The sequence below is a fragment of the Parambassis ranga genome, chromosome 13, assembly GCF_900634625.1.
Source record: "Parambassis ranga chromosome 13, fParRan2.1, whole genome shotgun sequence".
Classification (NCBI taxonomy): domain Eukaryota; kingdom Metazoa; phylum Chordata; class Actinopteri; family Ambassidae; genus Parambassis; species Parambassis ranga.
Window position 1 is genome coordinate 7,064,990 of NC_041033.1, and position 26,365 is coordinate 7,091,354.

Sequence of the window (26,365 nt, forward strand, 5' to 3'; positions counted from 1 at the left end):
GGACAATGTCTCCTCTTTTAATCTTCCATCTGTTTTAAGATGAAACACACACAAAGTAATATGGCAATGATGCATGTGGCTTTATGTCCTTGTCAAGTCAGGTGGCAGTTGCGTATTCCCATATGATACACCATATGGTATCAAATTATCGCGGAATATCTCTTGCATTTCCTAACAGGATCGCATGGCAATAGCAGTTATAGCAATGTATTTTCTGTGGGAAGGAAATTATTACTTCTAAAGTCAGTGTTTTCCAAAAAGTAATCACAGCTAAGCTCATGCATTTTTGTTACATTAAAGCATGCCTCTGTCCCTCTGTGCTCTGCATCCTCTTACTGTTTGCTGTCTCATTTCCTCTGTCTGTTGCTCTCTAGTAATTTCTGGAATTTCTCATTGGGGTCAGTAAATGGCTGTGAACAATACACGGCCTGGGTTTATGTGCGGGTGGCCATTCCATCCCCATGCACATACAAAATCCTCTAGCCTCCTCCAAAAGTCTCCCTTCGACACTCTCACACATGTACACTTAGCAAACAAGCACAGTCTGTTCTCTCATCTATCAGTTTGTCCATCTTTCTCTCTGCCTGCTGCTGCAACTGCTGCATGATGGCCAACACACTCAAATGGGAATCCATTTTATTTATTGATTTTAGGGGTTAGGCATCCATCTCTCCCTAGTGTGTGTGTGTGTGTCCGTGCATGTGTGTATTCATTTCTGTCCTTCTGTTTGTGATTTGTCACAAGGGGCATGTGATAACCAGACATAGGGCAAAGGAAAGCGAGACAGAGAGACAATAACAAAGAATGAGAGAGGGAGGGAGCGGCTGGTGTTTTGCCCAGTCTCAGGATCTTCCTCCCTCCCTCTCTGCCTCTCTATTCCCCTCCCTCTGTCATCTACTCAGATTCCAATAGGTCTGTAAAATAGAGGATGTTCTGGGCTTAGCCCCCTGCTGAGTGCACTTCAGCACCATTTATTGGAGGAGGCTTAGGTGGCTGGGGGCGAGCTGAGAACAAAAAATAACAACAGAGGAAGCATGCATTGCAAGTGCAAAGCTGTGGGCAGCACTGTGTGCACTGGTCGGCGTGGGAGGCAAAGTGGAGGTGGTGTACTAACAGGCCCATTTAAGTGCTGTTAATCCTGGTGTGCTGGGAGAGGGCTGGCACCAAGGTTTAATGGTGGGCTGCTGAGAAGGAGAGCATTGTGGTTACATGCACACACCATGCCTTCCACCCACACACTTGGGCACAACACATATTCCTGGACTGAACTCTCATGCCAACAGGCATCAGGCTTACTTATTCAGAGGGATGCAACTCAAGAACGACAACTCATAGAGGGTGGTTAATTCAATTTGACAATGTCAGACAAGGTTTGACGCTCCTAACTACCAACATGGGATTTCTTTTCATGTGGGTTTCTTCACACATTTTTAGAAGCGTGCAGGTTGTGTGCATTGGAAACTCATAATTTTCCTGTGTTCGCCCTGCAACATCTGGTCTGGCAGCTTGACCCAGGCATCTCCCTTCGCATAGTTTAGTTTGCACAGCAACCCTTTTCAGTTAACATTTTCTCCATAAATGTTTTTAACCTCAAAATTCCAACAATACTCTTATTAAAATTATAAAATAGAGCACTAGTATTTATTCTATTGTCTCGTAGCCTCCCTCTGAATTAATTACTTGGGTGAGTTTAATAGAAAAGAACAGTCTTTTTTGTTTCATATTTCTGTGCAGAAAAACAAACCAAACAAAAAAACAAACACTCCTCACACAGTGCAGAACCGTCTCAGACAGGATTATTGCTGCAAGCGTGGCAATTCTTGCAAAGGAACTTGAAATGTGGTAGTTTTAATTTAGTTCAAATATGCTGAGAACGCATGCCACTCTTCAGTTTCACCCTGTGTCATGTGAACAGTCACACTTCCCCTCAGTCCTTTTCTTTGACTTTCTGAAAGGCGCATTAGTAAGACCATGTCCATGTGTTTTTAGACATAACTGTTTTCCTATCCTATTTTCTATTCATTCTCTCATGACAAAATTTCATGTTTCTGTGTTTTTTGTATAAAAGTATAATATAAATCATCTGACTGTAGTGGGTCTTAGTATTAGGTGAATACAACTTTAGATGATGTGACGTTTTTCACTGTGTGAATGTTTATTGAGAAGAAATGAAGCCAAAAAGAACATGTGGTCAGTGTTAGGTGCCCCCGTACTGCATCCATAGGGTATAAGAAGATGAGCTGCAGCAGGTGCTGCTGATCATCAGCACTTGATGAATTGATCCTCAACAGGTGTGTGTGTTGCCGTAGATCAAGTTTGAAAGGGCCTGAAAACCCCTTGAGTTCATTACTCTACAGTGAGAAAGTTTATTCACAATTCAAAAGCATTCAACACAGTTGCGAGTCTTCAGGTGTGGACGTCCTAGCAAATGCACCCCAAGGACGGACAGTGCAATGCTCAAAGAAATACAGAAAGACCTTGAATAGTTTACCATGAACTTTTTTTATATACCAGAGTATTCTAGAGACAGATGTGAGGCCATCTCAAGCTGGCTAACACTACACAATTTTTTGCCCAATTTTACCAACGATTCCCTGTCGGGCAAAGTCTGCACCAGTCTGCACTAGTTGGGAACAGTCGCCATGTGTAGTCGGCACCAAAATCTGTTAGTGTGTGAAGACGCAAATCTGCAAGTTCTCAGGCTAAGTCTGGATACAAAAGGATGAGAAGTAGCAGGAATATAAAAACATAAATATATAAACGATCGATCCTTCACTACTTGATCCAAACTTCTTCTTTCTCTTCTTTTTTTCTTCTTCTTGGAGTATGTTGGCAGTTAGCAAACAACAAATTGACGCATTTCCGCCACCAGCTGGTATGTTTGTTTGTAAACCGTCGCTGTTTAGTTGGTTTGAAAAATCCTGTAGTCTGTGATCCCTCATCAGGAGCAGTGTGTGACCCCCATCATCATAAAAAAATCTGCTGAAGCCAGTCTTTTCAAAATCTGTTAAGACTGGGAAAATTGCATAGTGTGTCCCCAGCTTTAGACAGTTAAAGCTTGGTTAAAATTGGGTCATGCAACAGGACAATGATCCAGAGCACACGCGATCAAATCTACATCGGATTGGCCAAAAAATAAAAGTATCAAGTAGTATTAGTATTTACCATATGTTTTTTTTAATTTTATTTTTGTTAAATGAATAATCTGTAAAAAAGTTAAAAAGGTTATTCATCTGTGGTTGTATTTGTTTAATACTAAGACCCACTGCAGTCAGGTTATTTTGTGTTTTGCTTTCGAACATGACTGTCAATATTAAAACAATCAAAACCAGGAAGCGTAGTCAGCATCTGTTTGCTATTGATTATGATGCAGTAGCACACACTGTCTTCCATCTTCAGCTCTGGCAAACCAGTCTTGGCTGGCTATCAGTTGTCATAAACACCCAATTTAAAACTGGGTGCTGATAGACTTAACCAGCAACTAATTTAGCAACGGCTTGATGTAATGGACCTTTATCTATTTAAAAGTTCCACAGTATAGCTTTAACGGTTTTTCTGGACGATCCTACATTTCATGTAGGGGCTTCAGGACCCCTGCTGCACTGACACAGTAACATAGTGTTGGTGTTAATTCAAAGCAGGCTTTTTACTGTTTCCATGGTTGGGCAATTTTTTTTCCAAGTTGTCAAAGTGATACTTTAACGTGGAAGGCAACCTCCCTGTTTCTTGGCATGGTGTTCTGGTCCAAATGTGGCTAAAAGATTTGCTGTTTTTGGTGCAGCACCCAGCATAGTACACCACAGTCTTTTTTATGCCGTAGCTGAGCACCTCTTGTTCTCTACAAGGTGCTGATACTACCTATTCACTTCTCAGTGTCACAGCTGAGAGGAGCTCAAACACACGGTGTAACAGGACAAGACGTTCACCCCCGAAAGAGAGGGAAGCACAGTGAGAAAGAGGCAAAGAGAATAAGCAAGAAAAGCAAGTAGAGAAAGGAGGGACAATACTAGGTGTTAACGTCTAAAATGTTGTGGTCTACGAAGAGCTCAGAAACACAATGTAACAGGACAAGATGTTCACTTTTAGTGATAATTAGAGAACGACTGGGAGCAACAGAAGTAGAGAGAGCAAGAGAAAGAGGGAGAATAGGGAACACCCCACTATACCAAACCTGGGCATAGTATGGCCCACCGGCTGGACTCATCAACTTTGTGACTTTAACGAGGCCCACGGACCGGTCTAGCCCGCAAATGACTATCCATTAAAAAATTAACAAAGGCAGCAAAAGTCAGCTGTTGAGCACAGCATTACCAGTAATATCTTCCCAACCCTTCTCGTCTCCCCCACTGCAGTACTGCGTCATCCCATCTCCTCTTTGGAGAGACACGGCTGTGTCTATTTAGCCTTTTTTATCTCCTTTCATAACCCCAGACAGACACAAATTGCCAACATAACAGAAGATTATAGACAAAACACTTGTGCCAGACACACACTGCACGTCACAGCTTGCAGCTACTACCCGTCAGACTTTAATTCCATTCTGAATTCAGGAAGCACTGAGTTTTGTTAGTTAAAACACTTTAGAGTGTGTTTCGCCATAAGGCTGGCACCCCTACTCCTGGGTTTCAGCAACACCATCGCAGATTTTCTCTCCTTTGTTCGGGTTCTCTCACACTCTGTATTAGATCTGGTTGTACTTGGACAACTTTGTGACTTGTTTGTCTCTGACACTGGGGTCTATTTAAGCACTGAGTGTGTAGTTTTGTGTTCCTGTCCTTGTGAGGAACACTCTGAGTTGTAATCCTTCAGAGAAAGGACATGTTTGTATTAAGAGACCATGTTGTTTCACTTCGAAGACACAATTCCTACACACACTGCAGAATTTATGTATCAGCATGCAGCTTCAGGTTCACCTTTGTCTTGGCAGCTGTTAGTGACACCTCTACCATAAGCTAAACTGTAAGCAATATATATATATAGTGTGTATAATAGTATGTGACCTCAGACACACAAATTGTGTGAAAAATGAAACCAGTGTTCCACATGTTTGTTTACAGATATATACCTGCAAATGAGTTTAGCTGTGATCAGACCACACTGGGGCCACATTGCCCTCTGTATGTTGATAGGACAGGTACAAAAGAGATACCTCATATGTACTCACCTTTGTGGAAAATATATATATCCAAAACTGGAAGAAACACCTTTTACACATGACTTCTCTTGTGTAATATATCAGCAGTGTTCTGCAGGGAAACATTGGGATCTGGTATTTATGTCACTTTATGTCCAATATATATGTACCTCTACAGTCATCCTCTACATTCTTTCCCTGTGGGATATAAAAGCAGGCCTGTTAAGCACAAAACAATAATGAGATGCCAGCAGGCCAGCAGTATAGAAAGCTGAGATGTTTATACAGTGTAATGTCTATCTACAGCATTTTGCTGCAACAAAAGCCTGGTTTGTTCACTCTTTTTTGTTTTATGTTAACTTCTCTCTCTGTAAAGGTGTAAATCCAGGTCCTGACTACCCTTTGTCATGTCTTTTCATGCCTCTGACTTCTGACTGTCCAACTGAGGGCTCTCTACTGCTCTCTCCTCCTTCCATCTATGTATGCATTTTTAATGTGCACATGGCAGAGACTTCTAAAGAAAAAGAAAAAGACATATGTCCCAGCAAATTACACAATACTACATGTCTACCCTTTTCTTCTTTTCCTGTCTCAGTTTCTTTGTCTCTGGGTGTAAAGTTTAAAATCAGCTTCAGCAGCTTCTTCCCTTCACCATTCTAAATAAGGGGGATGGTGCTTTGGCACATGTATTGTCCGTTCACTCTAATCAGCATGTCTCAGACGTGTTCCCTTCATCCTCCGCCCTCTTCTTCCTCTTTGACTCTGCTTTTCCTGTTCTGCCTTCACCTTTCCTGCCCTTTTTCAGTCTGTTTTGTTGAATCTGAAAGAAAAGAGAGAGATTAAGAGAGAGAGAGAGGAGAGACAGGAAGGGAAGGTTTCATCAGGTGAATGCTGATCTGCTGTAATGACTGAGAGACAGCGGGAGGATTATTGTGCAATATTGTCACGGGTGTTGTCTGGGGCCCGAGTAATACAAAGTGACAATATTGCATGATAATCCACGGGTCACTGCAAGGTCACTTGCTTTTATGAAGCTGTTGCCATGCCAACCACTGCTGAAGTTGTTTTTGAAAGGTACACTTTAATCAAATAAATTCTTTGTGTACCAGACAAGCCCTATAAATTGTGTAAACTCACCTCATCCTGTAAATTTCTTGTGAATTTGCCTCAAATCACATCTGAGCTTGATAGCAGACACATTATCCAGAATGTTATGTAATAACAGAAGAGATTTCTTTTAATCATGCTACATTTTACACTAAAATGTTTTTGGAGAAGAGGAATAATTTCCTATGGGGCATTATTTCAAGAATGTGGTTTTGTGTTTCCAGTTGTGCTCTTTTCCATTTATTAATACTATTATTGTCATCTTATAATTTCACAATGTTATTTTACTGACATTTGACTAGTCCTGGCTTGTTTTTGCACTTGCCTTCAAAATGGACTGGATTCTAGGAAACCTTAATAACTGATCATTCGAGTGAATATTACACAAGGGTTCTTTCAAATGTTAATTTACTTTGACATTAAGACCTGCTCCAAAGGTGGCCTTCAGTTAAACTCAGGCCTCTGTATTACTCATTCATAAGCATAATGTGTTGAAACTCATCAAAGAGTTAAAAAACTCCAGGCGACACACTTGTTCTGTCTTGTTCAAGAAGGTTAAATGAGGCTGCTTTTGCTTTGCTCCACTGACTGTCATCTAGGCAGACAGACCATCATTGGATCTGGTTTGAATTGTAAATGAAGAACACAAAAGTGCAATAAACAATATAATACAAGAAGCATACAAGAGGTATGGGTTCACTGACAAACTTTGCAGCATATAAAAGAAGGAGAAAAAGTCACAGATACACAGGCAGGAGGGAAGAATTGCACACAAACAGCTCAGCCGTCGTAACCTCCTCTAGTCTCTCTCGACTTACTGTGCCGTGCCATGTCGTGCCGAGCCGTGTGTTGTGATGCATGGTCTAGTGGGGCTAACAGAAGCACATGTGTTGTCTGCTAACTCTGATTAATGTAACAGACTATACTCCCCCCTTCTCTCTAGCTTGTTTTTTTCACTGGCTGCCCTGCTGTCCTGCCTTCACCTCTTATGTCTGCACTCTGTCTGTGTTTCAAACTGGGCCTCTGAGAAAAAGAGAGTGAGTTATTAAAGTATAATACAGTGTTTTTCCTGTTGTAATAGTATAGTTTATGGAGTTTATAAAGCAAACTGGAGGTTAATATAGCACATCACTTGCAACGATCAGGACAGTTTTTTTTCTGTAACATTGTGTACCCAATTAGGGAGTGCCTATTGTGCAGCAGGAGGAATTAATTATCTACAGGGTAGCACCATTATATTTGAGAAATAATTTCAATAGCACACTGTGGAAATTAGACGTTAGGAATTCTTTCTCATGATGTGATGAGAGCAGTCAACAGGAAGCTATTGCAGTATTACAAGGTATAACATAATTGCTAATAATATGCATTTTAAATGGCAACTGATTTTAGAAACATACGCTGCATGTCCTTAAGTCATTCCTTTAGTGTTGAGTAGGTACACCGTATTTGCTGTTTAGTATTAAGCAAAACTATCAAACATTTAGTAGGTAAGCAAACCTATTTAACTCTCCATCTTTAACAGGTCATATTGTGTGTTAGCAAGGTTTTCTTATTTTGTCTGTGTTGTTCTGTCAGCTAAAAACAGCTACGCCTGGGTAGTTAAAGCTGTAAGTCTTTTGTAAAACAAAGAATTGAATGCTTGTGCATAGTGAGCTAGCTCCATGCCACTAACCTGTATGTTTTACTTCATGGATATTGTCAACTGCTTCCCTTAACATAAATGATTACTGCAAAAGACAAAGATACTGAGCAGTTAATAGTACTTTGATTCAGTTTTAAACCTAAATGCAATCAGCAGGTAAATGCTATGCCTTCAACGAATCCCTTGTATCTTAACTTAAACATAAACAGAATGTTTAGCATTCCTACTTGTTGACGCATACTCATGCTTAATGTACCCAACAACCTTGTTTCACTTAGCCACTTGTTAGCAGCATGTAGTGGTGGTTTTTCTTTTGTAAAAATCTCTAATTACAGACTAGGAAATTAGGGAACCAGAATAATTCGTGCTGCTCTCTTTTGGATAGAGCTATGCACTGTTTGTTGCCAGTAAGTTCTAGAGGTTTAGGAGACCCTGAGAAAAAAACACATCAGCACTGATTGATTTACACCCACAACATCATCCCCACACACTTAGAGAACAAAGAGGACTCGGCTAGACCTCAGCCTGCTGCCTCCTCCTCGGGCTAGTTGTTTATTGTTGTGTGAGCTATGCCGTGCTATGCTGTGCTGTGGTTCTCCCAGTGTCTGTATGTGATGTGACGCGTGGCCAAGTGCCGGTCGAGGCAGCCATAGGTGATTCTTTCCCTGCCACTGCCCTTTCCCTGCTTCCACGCAAGAGAGCAAGGTGGGCGGCGAGGAAAGACAAGATATGCAAACAGGGGGACAGCCAGTCATGCAACAAACATGCAACCCTTGATTATATACCCCCCCCCCTCTGAGGCCTCACTTTATTCCCCATGTTTGTGTCATCCCACTGACACAATCACCTCTGCAACATATGTTCAAACCTTTGTTTGTCTGCTCTGCTGACTTTGTTCTGACTTTCTTGTGACCGATCATTTCTTCCTCTACTGTCCGCATGCACACATCTGCGTTCCTCAGAGCTACAGACGCTCACAGCTCAGTCACTGCCCATTTCACATACTTCCACTCTACAGATCCTGATCCCGTCTGGCCACTCCCTCCTCTCCTTTCTGCTGCTCACCCACCTTGGCTCCCCCCTTCTTGTACTTTCCTCCATCCCTTGTGACTTCTACTACCCCTCCCTTCTTCCTCATCCACATGCATCCAGATACAGCACATACACACCCAGATAAACAGACGTAGAAACATATTCATTCCCATAGACACGCACACAGTGCCATAGTCAAGGAGGGTCCACAAATATTCGTGCACACAGCTTACATCTTCACTAATGCATTCACTCATAAACACACGCTTGTCATGTGATGTGTGGTGCGCCATGGGGTCCAGATGAGTGGAATCTCAGTGTTGGCTCTCGCTACACTGGGCACCACAGGGGGTCCTTATCGCTGCAAAAAAATCAACAAAGCCACAGTCACGAAGTGCTGTTTTGATCACATACACACACCCAAGAGCACGCACGCACGTGCTCACACCAGCAACAAACAAAATAGCAAAAAGGAAAACAAATAAAAAAACTATAAACGCTTGCACGCACACAAAGTGACAAAGCTCTAAGAAACATTTTCATTTTGACATGCAAAAGCAGGAATTCAACTGGACACTTTACTGGACAAACACACACACAGACACACACAGACACACACGCTCTCCTCAAGCCTTCACACACTGTCGCAGTCAAAGAAAGAAAATCATTTCAGAAAATTAGGGATAAAAAAAAAAAAAGATAAGTCCCTTAACTACTTAATCCCTTCTTAAATGCTTGCGTGATCTATCGTGTCTGCGATTTCACAGGCAGACAGAGACAGAAGCAGGATGAAGTGGCAGATTAGCAGACAGAGAGGAGAAAGCATTTGTTAGATTGGAAACGAGAGAGAGGGAGAGTTTAAAAGGACTCAGGTATAATGTGTGGCAGCACTCCTGTCTTTATTTTTTCCTCTGTAAATCCACCACCCATCATCATATCACTTGATTAAATCTAATCCTAATGCCTCTAATCTTTCAAGCATGCCCCCCCCCCCCCGCCCCCGAAAATAAATAAATGAATATCATAAGTGCCTTGTACCCCTACATAAAATATCTAAACAATTTTAATGTTTCCTGAATTGTGCCTCCATATGTCTGTGTGTGTGATTGTTTTTTAACCCCATTTTATTCCAAAATCCTCTCAGAGTTTTCAGGTTTTTCAGGTACTGAGGATTAGAGAAAAATAAACTGTTTAGTCTGTGAATATGTGCTGTGGCTGGACGTCTGAAATACTCAGCTCCTGTCTGATGTGTCTAGCCTGCACACTAAATTAAAAGCCGTGTCCCTCTGCTTAGTTAACAAATACAATTAAGCAACAGATGTGTTTTTGTTTTTTGTTTTGGTAGATTAGCCTATGTCTACCTTTTAAAGTACAAAAAACAGATGTCTTTGACATAAATAAATAAATAAATAAATAAATACATAAAATCCAATTAGATGAACATGTTTTTATATTTCTGATATGAAGACTGATCCACTCCTGGGTTTTTTATATATATCCACTGATACACAGATACATAATACAGTGTGTGTGTGTGTATGTGTGCATGTGCACTGTGCACTGTGCATGTTTGAGTGTGTAAGTGGCTGCATGCCTGTTATGGTCACGGAATGCATGTTTGAGTGTGCATATGGACATGGGGGGTATACTGTGTATTTGTGTGTGCATGTCTGGTGTCTGGTGTCTACGTGCACAACATGAGGGTCCATGTTCGTGACAGTGACCCACTTCTGGTGTTTTGATGAGCCAGATGGGTCACGGCAGCTGTAGCTGAGGAGGCGGAGGTGGATGAGGGAGAAAAGCAGGGGAGGACAGGATGCGGAAGAGAGGGAGGGAAAGGACAGTTGTTTAGGAGGAGGAGGATGAGGAAGAAGGAGAAGGGGGCAAAGAGGAAATGTGGAATCAAGGGAACATTAATGAAGAAAGGCAAGAGGAGTGACTTAGGTGTAGAGGGAAGTTGTCAAACTGGGAGGATAAGATCTTTTTGTGTTTCTTTTCTGCAAAGTGAATCCATCTCCACCCTTGGGGCATGAGACAATGAGCGCGCACACACACACACACACACACACAGACATGGCTAAAAAAGCATGCCGTAAATTAATTATGTTTCTCTTCCTGGCAAGACACCACCACGCACAGAATTGCCCACCCACCCTGTCACACCCACCTTTTGCTACTCCACCCCTCCTAAATGTTTCACATCAGGCAAGGGGTAATAGCCCTATGTTTAATTGATAGAGCACAGAGGCATTGTGGTGATAACATGGACTGTGGAGGGGTTCCAAGTCACAGAAAACAGACACACACTCACACATAGAGCAAGTGGGGACACATGCTGGAGGTTCAGTTACAGTAAAAGGTTGTTGATTCAGTGCTTTGCGGTTATTGACTGAAGATAGAGACAGACACACACACAGCTACTACATCACTGATGTACCCCGAGGCATTATGCATGTTTTGCATACAGTGTGTTGACTTTATAACTGTCTCTTTTGTAATAGATATTTATTAGCCTTATATATAATTCAGTATTCATTGTCAGATTAATTTGGCACACATTAAAGAGCTGTCTTGAAATTGAATGGTGTAGACTGCTTTTTTGGCAACAGCCCAGCATGCTAATGGAGTCAATCAAGAGACAGAATGAAAGAATGATAAGAGAGACACAAGGGGAGCTGTGTTGTGTGCACTAGAGGACAAAGAGATTTGGTGTGTAGGAGAGAAGCATTGGCTGCTGGCATGAAACATTTAAAGGACAACAGGACCTTTTTCTGCCTCTACCTCACTTTTGCTTTCTTTTTCCATCACTTCTCTGTCATACCCTAACCATCATTGTCACTCTCTGTGCTCCGACACACAGGTATTTTTGTCTAAGTATGTGCAGTTATGTGTAGCAGTGGTTGCAGTCGTGTGTGTGTGTTTGAGTGTGTGTGGGGGTTAGTTGTATGGTTTGAGTGCTAAGTGAACGTGTCAGTGCCCAGGGCAAGGGTCTCCCTGCAGGGCTGAACTCAGTCACGGGAGCGCACAACCCACCGGTGGCGCAGACATTCTGCCCTCAGGGTGTGTATATTTGTGTGTTTCAGTGTGTTAAGAGTGAGCGATTGTGTGAGTTTCCTGTCTATCTGAAGATGCTTTTGTGTGTCTGTCTGTGTCTTTTGTTTTTGCCCGTGTACATGCTTGTGCATGTATTGGTGTGGGTTATAATGTGTCCTTGGGTGTGTGTTTCTGTCTGTGCCTTTCATCTGCCCCCAGTGCGTGCAGAATGTGCTTTTGACTGTGTTTGTGCAGGACTGTATGAGTGTGAGAATGCTTGTGTGTGTTTTTCGTGTGTGTGTCAAGCCATTGCTGAGGCACGATTCAGCCCTCAGGTCACTTTAACATTGTGTGTTGCCCCCTTGTTGTCTGTCTTCATGACTACATCACTTGCATAAAGATCTCCATCACACACCCATCCACCATCCTACACGCATACAAATTTACATGCATAAGCATTTTCTGTTTGACAAACCACTCTCACAAACACAGTCTCACACACACTGGCACACTTATATCTATGCCTGCAGGAAGCATGAGGACATCTGCACAGTAAACACTAAAACCCCCTTGAGCCCCAGTCCCAAATATTGCTTACACTTGCACGCACTTGCTCTCTTTGGCTGTACTCAGGCTCTCTCTATCTGTCTCTCTCACACGCTCACATACACTCAAACACGCAAACACACACACACACACACAGCAAACACATAATAGCCCATATTCTCGAGTGAGCTCTGTGGCAACACAATGTAATATGTTGTCATGTACTTTTTTGAAGATTTTTTCCACCCAGTGTAATACACATCCCCCTCTTCCTCTCTGTGTTTTCCATTTTATGTTTTTTTTCAGGACTATCATTAGGGAAAATGCCTGACAATAAGAGAATCCAAATGTTTTATCATTACAGACCAATTGGGGTGAATGCAATCAGAGGTTGAGTCTCATGCTGTTTCTGCTGTGTTCAGAGTATTAAGCATTTGATGGAATTTCTTTAGCGTGGTAGCATTTTTGTACGTGGCCAAATGTGGTATTGATGATACAGTTTAATACAATGGAATACTGTAGAGTAAATTATTAGTGTAGAATTTAACGGCATATAATGTTTGGGGAAAAATTATGATGTCACAATAAAGTTGACCTTTTTTTAAGCTCTGCAATAGCCATAGTTTAAGTAAAACCAGAAAGCTACAGTATGCTGTGTGCATTGTAAGCAGTATGGCAATGGTTCAAGCTTGAAACCCCCCAAATATGCAAGGACTTAAACACTAAGCTCTGCTCTCTGGAGTCACTTTTACATCAATTGAAACCACAGGGTATGCAAATCTAGACAGCCACTCATTAGCATGCATAGTCATTGATACTAACTTTTGGCTTTGCTGAGTGCAGTCAGTGCCGTGGTCCTCGTGTTCCTGTGTCTGTCTTTCTATCTGTCACAGATGTTAGAAGACAGACTCCCGCAGTGTTGAAGACATGAGGCAGACGTAATCTGCACCTTCACCTGACATGGATAGACAGGATGCTAACGCAGAGCAGGAAGGCACTGTGATAGGTGGGGGCAGAGAGGGAGAGAAAGTTAGATGTAGCTAAGACAGATTGAGAGGCTTTATTTTGATCAGTTTGTCACCTGTCAATCATTTGTCATGTCATAAGCACTTTCAAGAGATGCTGTGTTTTGTCCGTCTTGACGACAGGCCTGCCATTTACTTTTGACTTGTTACAGTAAGGAAAGAAACATGACAGAAAGATAGACAGGACTGACTGTCTTTCAATTTTTAGGCCTCTTAGCACTTGTGTTAACCTGTTTGTAGTTGTAGATCTTCATTTAAACCTTCAAGCACTATCTGAAAGTATAGACTTTTAGTCTTGAGCTATGTCCCAGTGAAAAAAATTAATCTATTAAGCATATTATTAATAGTTATTATTATTAGTTGTCTTGTGTGCAGTTAATAGAAGCATAACTCCTTCGCATTAATATTCAGACCTAATTTTAATATTGATTTTAGTCACCTATCTTTTCAGAAAGAAAAGTTAAACAGGATGAGTACAATAAAGCACTACAAAACCCAAGGGGAAGAGTCAACACAACTGAAACAGTTGTTCAAAGAATGTCGTCTTTGTGCGGCTTGAGAATCACCAAAATATCAGACCTGGTTTTGTTCAGTTTAAAGAAAAAGATCTAACATTACTTCATGGCTATTCATGACTTTCTGAGATGATTACTTGTACAAGTAGCTAGACACTTTGGAGGTCCTCTGCGTGCGGAATGCAAAGATCCGTTGCGATCACCATTGTCTTCTAAAGCATGTCAGCTTTGTTTGCAAGTTTATTTCACCTTGTTTACATCATGCAGCTGTCTCTTTGGAGCTTCCTGACATAGAAGCTGTCAGCATGTCATATCAGCTGCCTCTCTGCCACATATCATCATGAAGATGAAAGCTCGAGGGATATGATCTTATCCCTCATAAGCCTGAAAGAAGTGACAGCAGCTTGGAGAGAGTACATTGACACGCACAGGGAGAAAGAAATAATTTTTTGAGAGATCAGACAGTTGTAAAGACAATATCTGATAGAGAGATTAAAGTATTTGTTTTCTTCTGCTTTGAGCTACTGTCACATACAGTAAAATGACATTTGTGACACCAGAGGTTGAAACAGATTTTTAAGGATTACAGGACTTGCAGTTGTCAGTCTCCTTGTATATTGTAGTTATTTATACATTGCTTTTTATGACATAATATATGCTTGAAATTTGGGCTGAGAGTGTGCACATGAATTTACCAGCATTAGAATGTCCATGTTTCTCACAAAGGCAATAATACACAAATGAATCACACGTTTTGTAAATAGCTTTACTTCTGATATAAATTCTGTTATTTTTTAATCATAACATCCAACTAATTGTGTTTTTTTCCCCCCCTCAGATGGACCACAGTGAGACGGTGTGTTTTTACTGCGGTGTGAGCTACCTCATTTTCCATGAGTTTGATAAGCTCCACACCCAAGTGGTTCAGTTAGAGACTGAGCTCCAGACACTTAGAGAGGACGCCCAGAGAGAGAAGGCCCAGCTAGAGGCTCATGAGCTGGGCAGGCTGGAGTGGGAGAGGGCCCTTCGTCTGGAAGTGCAGAGACAAGCAGAGCTCAGAGAAAGGAGCACAAGAGAAGAGCTGGAAGAGAGGAACCGAGAAAACGCAAGAGCTCTAAGAGATGAGTTTGAAGCACAATATGAGAGGAAGAGGAGAGAGTTGGAGGTGGAGTATCAGACAATCTATGAAGAAGAAAAGAGACTACTAACTGGAGAGCTGGAGGAGTTGGAGGCAGAGAAGCTGAGGAAGCAGAGAGAAGAGCTGGAGGAGAGGGCTGAAGAGAGGGAGAGGGTTCTGAGTGACGCACAGCAAAATGCCAATAAAAAGATAGAGGAGCTAAGAAAACACCAACAACAGCTGGAAGAAAGGTGAGGTCTGTAAGTCACGCTGTTAACACAAACATTTTGCTGCTCCTCCAAGCAGCTTCATCATTTCTGTTTAGTGGGGACACATGGATTATATGTGGGCTGTCAACCCCCCCCCCAACACAGGTAAGTATGGAGACATTTAGAGGTATTGTTTGTGAGTTTCCCCACAGATCCACCCACTAAGGTCCTCCGCCACATATAAACCATGTTTTTCCCAATGATAAAGCTGCTTGGAGGAGCAGAAAAAACGTCTTCAAGAAAAACTCTACAAGTCCAGACGCCTGGCTTCAACCTTCTGAATAATTATGACCTGGATGACTGAGAATCTGTACACACTAACATTCAAAGAAATAAACTGTCCAAACCTTTCATCATTTCATCAGTGAATGGGAAATCTTTATATTTAATAACAATGTTACAGCACTCGTGTGTTTCAGTGTCCTCAAATGAAACATGAGGGGGCAGAGTCTGTTTTAGTATCAGGGTGTGTGGAGGTGTTAAGGAAACAAGGGTACATCCCACTAAACTTTCTAACCACTGCAAAAATGAACACGTATTGAAAGAGAAGCTAATAGTGTGATCAAAAATATTTGATTGTTGAACGACACAGTTGGATTATCTTGGATATTTTTTAATCTTCTAGAAGGGGTTTTTACACCTGTGAAGTCATGACAGCTAGCTATAGTATTTTTTGTGATCTACATGACTGACCATCATAAGCAGGAAGGTGAAATTTTTGAAAAACCGTATTTTGTCTTATTTATGGTCATGAAGCACATACAACCTTTAAATAAAGCAGATTCATATTCTGTTCTGAAGCAGAGATAAGTCATTGCCAAACATATAGACAGTGAGATAGTTTTCAACCAGCTTTATATCTGATATATTGAAGAAAAATATTTGTCTTTTTTGTCACAAGGTAAATGTCACTGTAATTTTTTTTCATTACTCGCTCTCACGCATTGACACTGAACAGTTACACAGACAGTTTTCTCTGTTAAATCCAGCCTTAACACTACGTTACTGACGTTATTGATATTTGTCTCCCCACCTACACATGTACTGAATTCAACAGGCTCAGGCATGTTCTCGGAGGGCTGCAAGTAGCTATTCTAGGGAATATGAGTGTACACCAAAAGAGTTATCTTATAAATATTACTTCTGGCAAATATGTTATTGCATCTAACTTTTTTCCACATAATATGGCCAAGTTTGGGCAAAGTTTGTGTGAGAAATGCTCACACACACAAGTGGCCAGGTGGTACGGTTTCCTGTTGTGTCACTTACATCAGCTTTTAAGTGTTAGTAATCAAATAGCAGGTGTCTGTAAACAAGCAGCCATCAAAGAAGAGTTAGGTTTCTGGGAAATATGTAGGAAATGCTTACATGCCGTGACTCATGAGAATACTATGAATGGACCAACTAAAGACTGTCCTGTTGAAACATAAAACAATGACCCGATTTCCCGACATGCTCCCACGCCTGCAGAATGACCCACCATCTCCCAGTGTGTACAACAAACAGATAATGAAAGTTGGTGGAAAACAAGGAATAAAAGGACTGTTCATTGAAACATAAACACATAATAAAACGTTTCTTCATCATCATTAGTTTAGCTAAGTGCAGAGCGAATGACTTAAGTCATTGTCATAACTAACGTCACTAACATAACATAACTAGCATGCGACCTAACTTTTCTCCACTCATCTTTATTTCCGCTAGAATAAGTGTGTGTGTGTGTGTGCTAGTGTGAGCTGTAGTTGTTTTCATATGGCGAGCTGGGCCTTAGGTTGTCCATTTGTTGTTATGTGTTCAGTAAAATGGTCGGCCAATCAACTACCGTATCTGATAATTTGATTATCCTGTTCTCGTTCACTGCATCCTCAATGAGTTAAAACACAATGAACACACACAGACACAATCAAACACCTTGGGGCCAAGCGTGGGTCAGGAGGTCAAAGGTCAGGCAGAAATAACGACAGCTTGACAGAGCAGTCTCTCTATTAACTACATACTAGGCTGAAAGTCTAATTTGTCTTGACATAGTTTCAAAATGAATGAAAACGTTTCCTCCAGTTGCTCATCCCTTCTCTCTCTGTCTGTCTGTCTCCACCATACCACCACACACACAGAAAACAGAGTCGTTTGTGATCTCTAATTAAAGAGCTTGCGGCAGGGCACCTGGACCTGTAGAGTTCCTTCAGTACATTTTGCTGCTCTTCAAAACTGAGTGGGTTTTTGCGTCCTCTCTTTTTCTCTCATTTACACCAGCAATTTGCGCTTTCACAGCGTCGTTTTTTGACTGCATTAAAGTGAATAAATCTTTAAAGTAAATTTTAGACCAGCAGCTCGGAGGCGGCTCTCATTCAGAAGCCGTGACACTTACACTGGTGGTAATGAACAGATTAAAAGGCAAAAGAGGGACATGTAAAAGGAAAAAGATAGCATGCGAGTGGGAGTTAATGTTGATGAATTGCTGGCTGGCTGCGCAGCAGGGGGTGAGTTAAGTTTGTGATTGACAGCCATCCCCTCCCCCCCTGGGCTTTCATTGTGCCATGAGATTATATAATTTCTAGCATCGTGACCTCTGTTAATGCCTGTGTAGTGCAGCCCGTTGTTATGAATATAAGTTTGATTATTGATCCTCACAGTGATCCTTAACAGCGCAACTGCAGGTTTTTTTTCTCTTTCTCCTGACATTCTCCCTGACAGCATGAGAGAGGTGATTGTGTTGTGTGTGTGTGTGTGTGTAGTGCGCCTTAACAACACAGCCACAACACAAAAAATCTAAAATTGTCACCTGTAAGATGATGTTTCTGTATTCATGACATGGGTGTTTTCAGTGTGTGTCTGTAACAGGTGTATGACACAGACAAGCAAAATAAGAGCGACCGTAAAGAGCAAGGTGCAATTAAACCTTATTTCCAAATGTCACCTGCTAGACAGCTGGAGATATTTTGATCTGCAGCAGAGACAAGCAGACGGAGGGAGTCAGTAAAACACCCAATTGTTAAAATAGTGATGCAAAATTCCTGGCAAATGTAATACCCCTATGAGACCCTGGACAATATGTTCTTTGCAAGCTGGTGTCAAACCAGAGATTGTGCTACTCTGTGTGTTTCAGCAGGACCAGCAGAGTGGCAACTGATCCAGCTAAATGCATCGAATGAAATTAAGGAGAATCTTCCAGTTAAACATTTATGTGTATCATATAAATATTTAAAGCACATCAGCTTAATAGTTCTGCATCTGGACACCTAATATGCTCTGTGGCAAGTGTGTCAGCAGAGCACATTGATTCAAGCAGCTCTCTGTTTGTCTCACAGATATTTTAAAGGAACGTGTAAATGTGCTCTGTTAACTGTTGTCAGGATGCTAACAGCATCTTTTTCTGTGTTCAGTTCCTCTACCTAGTAACAGTGTGTCTTTGCAGTTTAAAAATGTGACACCACAACTGGTATTGAACAAAATGTATGATCCCTATAGTGAGGTAAAAGAAATAGACTTTAAGGTTATGTAGAAAAATTGTGGTAGAAATTGTAGAAAAAAAGTGGTATAAAACGACTTCTTTGTATAAAAACCTGAACAATAGGTATGGACAGCCAGAGCTTCTCTAACTAAAGACAGGTTGAAACATATCATGTAACTTGTGCGCATGCTTATGGTGTTGAAAAAAGTGTCTGGGAATTTAATACGCACTGCTTGCTCCACTTTGGCTGGCTGGTCTCGTTCTTGATTCAAACAGTGTGTGTTGGTGGTAAGTCTCTATGTGTCTGTGCCTGAATGTGTGTCTGTGTGTGTAATGCTTTCATCTGCCTTTGTGTGTCTGGTGTGTGAATGCGCCTGCACACCCTTGTATACACCTGCAGTTGATAGGATAATCACTCTTTTGCGCAGTAACAAAAATTAGACTTGGCAGTTATGAGGAATGAATCATAAAATTGTGTGAGAGCACACACACAGACACACACCTGGAGCTGGATTGTAAGAGTGATAAGACTCACAGGTGGGAGAAGCGGGAGTGAGACAAATGATGGATGACAAATAGAAAGGCATCCATTTGTAACGAGGAAGTACTTTATGGCAAATTAGTTATGTATTCATGTGGTTTTATTTCAATTCCTCGTTTCCACTAGCAACCACAGAAACAATACACAAATCATGGCATTTTACCCTCTCTGTTTGTGTGTGTGTGTGTATAGGTGTTAGGTAATACGTCAAGTCTTCTATGTGCAGAGCCTTCACAGTCAGCATGTGAGGTATTAGCACAGATCCAACTTCAAGTTCACATTACCACATCAAACAGACTGACATGCGCGCACACACACACACTACTGTGCTGATGTGTGTATTTTAGTGAGAAGTCTCCCTGGTAGAAGATCTCTGTTTGGCTCTAATAGTGGCTCAACTTTATTGTGTGGCTCATGACAACAAGACAAAACAAAAAACATTTTTATGTCAAAGGCACTATCTCTCTGTCTCTCTCTCCCACACACACACACACATAATATGACAAACTTTATGTGGTAATTTACAACAACACACTGGAGTAGTAACATAGCAACCCCACACATACAGAAGAAATACAGAGAGGCACATTACTTCATAGAATCTAAATTAAAATTGACAAGGTGGAAGACAAACGATTCAGGTCAGCAAAGTCAAAGTCTTAATTAGCTATAATATAATATAACTGTTTGTACTTGGCACTCGTGTGTGTGTGTGTGTGTGTGTAAATGGGTAGATGTGCATGTGTGTTGTTTTGAGGATCACAGTCACTGTTATGGCATCCTTAACATGGTTACCAGATAACCTAAAAAACAAAATATATACAGATCTGTGTCAAATTACACACACACACAGGGAACATGTTCAGTAAAGGATTATGGATAATTGATGAGGTCCTGATGGATGTAATTAAAGTGTTTAAAGTTGTCATTGGAGCATTTAACCATCTGTTGACAAGCCCAAACTATGCTTTCAGCTTTTTTTATTTGGAAAAACAGTTGAAAGACGAACATGCTCTGTGTATGATGCTGTTCATGCGTCTCTCTCTCTTCAGGTGTAGGTGTATCACACTCTGCTACTTTCTCGTTGAAGTAAAGAGCCTTTCTAGCTTTAAATGTCCTTCCACACTTTTGATCAAAATGGTCTTTTAACTCGCACACGTACACGCGCGCACAGTGGGTCAACAGATGACACTTTGATATGGGGAAGCTTTTATGTCACTTCTAATGATGACGGAAAATACCATCACAAATAACTGACCACACATACACTGACTTGCAGTCAATAATCACTTAAATGGACAGTCAAACATCAAATCCTATTCATTTACTGTCATGATTGCTTTAGTTGAAGTTGCAGAATACATTGCTTGCTCATAATTAAATGGCGCATTTGCTCAATAATTACCCCCCCAACCCCCCCTTTAGTGTATGAGAAGTGGATCAGATGGAAGTAAGTCACAAACCTTAATAATAATAATATGTATCTATGACTACAAGACTTTCCTCTACTCTTTTTTCACATTTAGCTCCTTAGCTGGCACACTTGTCTTGGCTCATACTATCAAAACCACTGAAACACACATCAAAACAAACTGTAACTTTAATTCTATGTGAAGTTTATCCTGACCACTGTTAAACATCCATTTGAATACACTAACTGCTCTAATCTGATTGTCTCCTGTAGTCAAACAGGGGATTACGCCTAATTATTTTTGGCTGTTTGTTGTGAGAGCATGAATGAGGGTTTAAAAAAACATTGTAGGTGTGGTTCTAGTAAAATGACAACAAAGCAGTTAAAGTTGCACTCAGTTGACTACTAAAACAAGCAGTGTCCAACATGTGGTTAACTGCAAAGAATGGCCCCAAAACCATATTTATCACAGTCACCCTTTGTACCCAGTTTTAGCCCTGTACTGAAAGTAGGATAAACAGACATAATGACACAGAACATTTTGTACAGTCAGTGGTTGAAAGAAGCTTACTGGGGGATGTTAACTTTGGCTTTGTAATGTTGACCTTCAGCTCAAACCTCTCAAAATATGAAGGAACACAAATCTTGTAAACTCTGACACACACGCACTCAAAAACTGAAAACATTTGACTTGCTAGGTCACAGTAACACTGTGGCTGAGATCAGTGTTGTTGGTGTGTGTGCCTGACTGTTTGGGTATGGCGTGTCCTGCGTGTGAAGTGTTTATGACATGTCCTGATGAGGCAGTTGATTTGGGCTGCTGGTAGGGGGTACTCTAATCTGGCACGCACTCACCGGCACTGCACTACCAGCCCCCGCCTTGGGGACAGGAGCTCAAGTTCACACACACAAAATACAGATAAATTTATATCAAAATAGAGAGACACGAGAGGGGTGTGCGTGCTTTAACGCAAACACACACACACCCCTCTCTCTTGAGGCAGTGTTCTTTCTGATCTCGCTTTGGGACTGGTGGGGACAGATGGGCGAACAGTGGGAGTCTGGGCTGCGATCACTCGAAAAGCGAAGTCACGCACGCACAAATACACACACTTCACACACATACAGGATCACAAGCTTGGTCAGAAAATAGCAAACATTCAAACAGGCAGGCTAAAATGTTCTTGGAAAAGTCTAAACTCACACAGTCTCTCGAACACACACACAGGACACACACATCAGCTAAGCCACAGTCACACGCATACTTATTTACTCGTAAACACAAACTCAGCATTTGGACTCACACACACACACACAGACGTACACAGGATTACTAGAAACACGCATACCCGCTCAAAACATTCTCACCCCACACTGCTCTCAACCTTCCTGCTGTGTATGCAGTTCATACTCAAAGTGTTTCACACAGATTGAGAGAAAAGAGAACTGAATTTTTCCAAATACAAACACAAAATCAACGTTCCAAGAAGGGAGATGATAAAAGAAAAGAGGCCAAACACAACATTTAAAAACAAAAACAGAGTATAAAAATATATTCTAAAATAAGCCTGAACCCACAGCACCCCTTGTAAATCCAGCTTTTTTTATTTTTTGGTTCTTTATGTCAAACAGTTACTTATTTTCTTTGTAGTTCAGCAGTGGTTTTAACATATTGTTTTTGCACATGAGTTTCAAAGTCTTTTTGTTTAGACTGCTGTTTATTTTGCTAAATCAGTCGTTGTGTCCAGAGGTCTCAAATAAAGGGGATGAGATTTGGTTGCCAACTGCCTTTAAGGAAAAACTAAACACAATGCTGATATCACCCCCACACCCCAGTACCACATAACACCCATAGATGGTTCTGAACAGGAGAACCTGTTACAGAAATAAGACTTAGTCTTATATTACCTTACCACGCTTGTATTGGACTGTATGTTCTGGCTTTTAAAAGTGGTGTTAGTCTATAATTCAGGATAATCTTGCTTGATATTTTCATTTTGTACAGACCTCATGTTTGTTTCTTAAGTGCTGCCAATGAGCAGAAAATCCCCCACTAAGATCATAACACATCATTGAAATTATACCACCTGATTGAACTTCATGACTATTATCTGTCTGGTTTTAGTCCATATTTGTCTAGTGTGCTCAGCATTACCCTTCCTGCTTATTATGTTTATTCTATCTCTCTGTCTCACTGTCAGTGCTTACTTGTGGTATTTGAAGAGAGAACAGGATGTGTTGTTACTAAGTGTCCAGGTCACACAGTCTCACTAGTTCTGTGGCTTGTTTGATCGCTGGCATATGTCAGATTTGATTGCTCCTGTCTGGGAGGCGTATGTGGAAAGCAGTACAGACAAAAGGGTTTGTACCACACCAGATGTGTTACCAGAGTGGAGCATATAACCTTTAAACACTTCATGTCTGTAGATTATTTTATATATATGGATATAAACAGGTTATAACAGCTAGACTGGAGTGGTACAATAGACAATGTTTTGTTACTCGCTTGCACTGAGGTAAAACACTGCAATGTATCGTGATAAAATTCAGCCCCTTTTCTGGCTTTTGTCCCCAGTAAGAAATTGTACAATTGGCTTTCATACATGGGTCAGATTGTTATGTATTTATTGGTTCCAGGTCTAGATGGCAGCTATGGGAGAGTTTATGGTGTGATAGTCTTGACCCATTTGTCATCTGTGCAAAAGTTGTGTATAATTTAGTCAGTGTTGAGTTTTGAAGAGACTTATCATTCTACTCGTCTAGAATCTAGACATAGAATTGTGTAATTTGTGCTATGCTGAGCCTCCTCATACCCAGTATTGTATCTAAAACCTGATATGATGAGCTGAGACAGAAAGCCCACCTCTTCATATCATTTACTTCTGAGGAACATTTTAATCTTTCATCTCATTCCATTTCATCATGATCATCCTCTCCTCAATATCATTAAAGTTGCATCATCTATAAGCTCATTTTACCCCTCGGGAGTTCAGTGGCATTACACTTAGGTTCTCTAATGATCTAATATTTCTCACAACTCATTTTTCTGCCTTCCTCTTCTTTTTCTCCTTCTTTCCTGACAGGCTGGCGATGGAAGCTGCCATGAAAGAGGATGTAGAACAGGTGCTTGGAAAAGAGAAGCACAGAGGTGAAATTCTCAGGTAAGGAAATGATCAAAGTAGAGGGTTTGAGTTAGGCATTCTGTAACTATACTAAAAACGACTGGTAATTTGTGTTTGCCAAAACTGGACACACAAAACTACACAAAAACTATTGGTCTGCGTCACCCTGTTGGCTGTCCCCTCGGCCAGATGCTCGACAGGAAGGCCGGGGCAGATGGGAAACAACTGTGTGAGATGTCAGAGGGAAGATAATAAAAGAAAGACCAAAAAAACAATTCAGCTGACCCACTGGTTCATTCCTGGAAATGGAGGAAAAGATTGAAAAAGACATGAGCAGTTAATGACGGAGAGGACCAGAGGAAAAGTGTGGAAGTGAAGAGAGTTGGAGGGAGGAGATGTCAGGGGAAAAAAAGTGCTTTTCAGTCAGGGTGCTGACAGTGAAAGCTGCTAAATGAGTAAACCATCGGGTGGGCAAACGCATGCAGTCTCCTTCTCTGCGTCTGTGTTTTTCACTTCATCTTAGCCTTATCACCAATGACAGATCTGGCTCATATCTGTTCCTCCATTTGGTGCTGTCAGCCTTATGATTTATGTCATCTGACATTATAAAACTGGCTCTCGTGACAAGCAGTGCCCATACTCCCCCTCTGCTCTGCACGCATACATACACACACTCAGGCACTGCAGACCAGCTCAAAGTCTGCCCTCTCATCCCGTCTCGTCTCATCTGAGACTCCGTTCATTTTTGATCACCTTAAGCCACAAACCCTGAATGAGAAAAACAACAACCACTCAGCCCTGCAGAGCTCTCAAAAACTGTCACATTATTTTGCACGCAAGAACCAGTTGTGTTCATGCTGTCATCTGTGAGTGTGAATTCTTTTTTGTAGAGTCCCCATGCCTACAATGTATCTATGTGTGTGTCCAAATGATGTATGTGTGCCAGAAAATATAGGGAACTCTCCCCCACATGTTCCTTCAAAATGAATAACAGAATGTTCTATTCCCATACTCTAGTTTTCTACACTTAGCACTGGTTTGCGACTTGATTCAACGTGTGTGTGCAGAAATGTGTGTGTGGAGTGTGAGCTATCTTTCATGTTGTTCAAAGTGCTTTTCGTTTGAACATATTTCTTTGAGAGAGAGAGAGAGAGAGAGATTAAGAGTGCTGCAAAACATGCCCTGTTTTTGAGGAAACTGGTTACATCAGTCCTCGACTGCTATCCGTCTCTCAAATTCAACTTTTAGATTTATTAATTTCTTGATTATTGTAATTTATGTTTTGATTATTATTTAAATCAATAATTAAATAATTAAATCAATAGTCCAAATATTTAACTGGCATACATTGACTTTTATAGTTGCCGAAATATGACATCCTTAACATCTAATACATGTTTGTGAGAAACTCTGTTGTGAACACTCCAAGCCAACCTTTCACATCAGTTCTGTAAGAGCTAGCATGCTGTACAATGTTTTGGCAATGACAATGTGAGTTACGCAACATTTGTGTACACTTTCTAATTACCTCTTTCCACAGTCTCATACAATACGTCATCGATTTCAAGATATACTGTGACTTTCTTATGAAATGAAACACCAAATAAGCACCTTGTTGTATCGTGGTCCTTTATTGCTATATATGACCTTAGCTCTGCAACTAACCCGTGACCCATTAAAATATACACCTAAAGCTGTGGAAGAAAAATGGAGAGCAAACACAGGATCAAGCACACTGCACATCTGCCTACTCTCCTGTAGTCAGTTAAATGTCACATAATTAACAGCATGATCAGTAATTTTGAGTCACTACACACTTTAAGTTCTGGCATTGATTTAGGACAGGATGATAACACTGTAAAAAGAGCTGTCCAGTGTCTTCAGACTGACGACAGCTTCCATTGGATGTCAGGATGTTGGTGTCATAGGCAATGAAACGCTGTCATTTAATTGACAAAAGAAATCTTCTGGAAAGCTTTTCCAACCCATTTTTTTCAAGCTGTGTGTTTGTGTGTTTTTTTCCAGAGGTGTGTGTGTGCGGCAGCAGCAGGCCCTGCGAGAAACTCTGTCCTCACTCCGGTCATCTGGCAGTGAGCTCACAGATGTACGGGGTTTCCTCAGCCAGCTGACAGGGGCTTGGCAGGTCTTCAAATCTCAGATACTCCAGGAAAGCACACAGGTGTTCTCAGGTAACACATACATGCACGTTAACGTGCACACACAGAGTCAAGCGAGTGAGCTTTACATGCATGAATGTAATTTATAAATGGCACAGCGGAGTGTACTTTCATTTAGCTGTTGAGATGACATGAAAGAAAAGAGCAAATAATCTCTCAGCAGGATTAAATATTAGTTTAAATGTGGACTCTTTAAGGTGCAAGGGCAGTGTGTAGGCTGTGTGTGGGTGTGTGTGGGTG

The 26,365-nt window shown here is 41.1% G+C and overlaps 1 protein-coding gene across 1 annotated transcript in view; it reads left to right on the plus strand.

The window, feature by feature from the left end:
* The window catches only part of lekr1 (Leucine-, glutamate- and lysine-rich protein 1), a 63,965-nt gene that overhangs the window by 7,615 nt on the left and 29,985 nt on the right, over positions 1-26,365 (plus strand). The window contains exons 3-5 of the mRNA XM_028420186.1: positions 14,876-15,405; positions 23,910-23,987; positions 25,974-26,137. Coding sequence (XP_028275987.1) covers positions 14,876-15,405; positions 23,910-23,987; positions 25,974-26,137 — 772 coding nt within the window. The remainder of the gene's footprint in view (positions 1-14,875; positions 15,406-23,909; positions 23,988-25,973; positions 26,138-26,365) is intronic.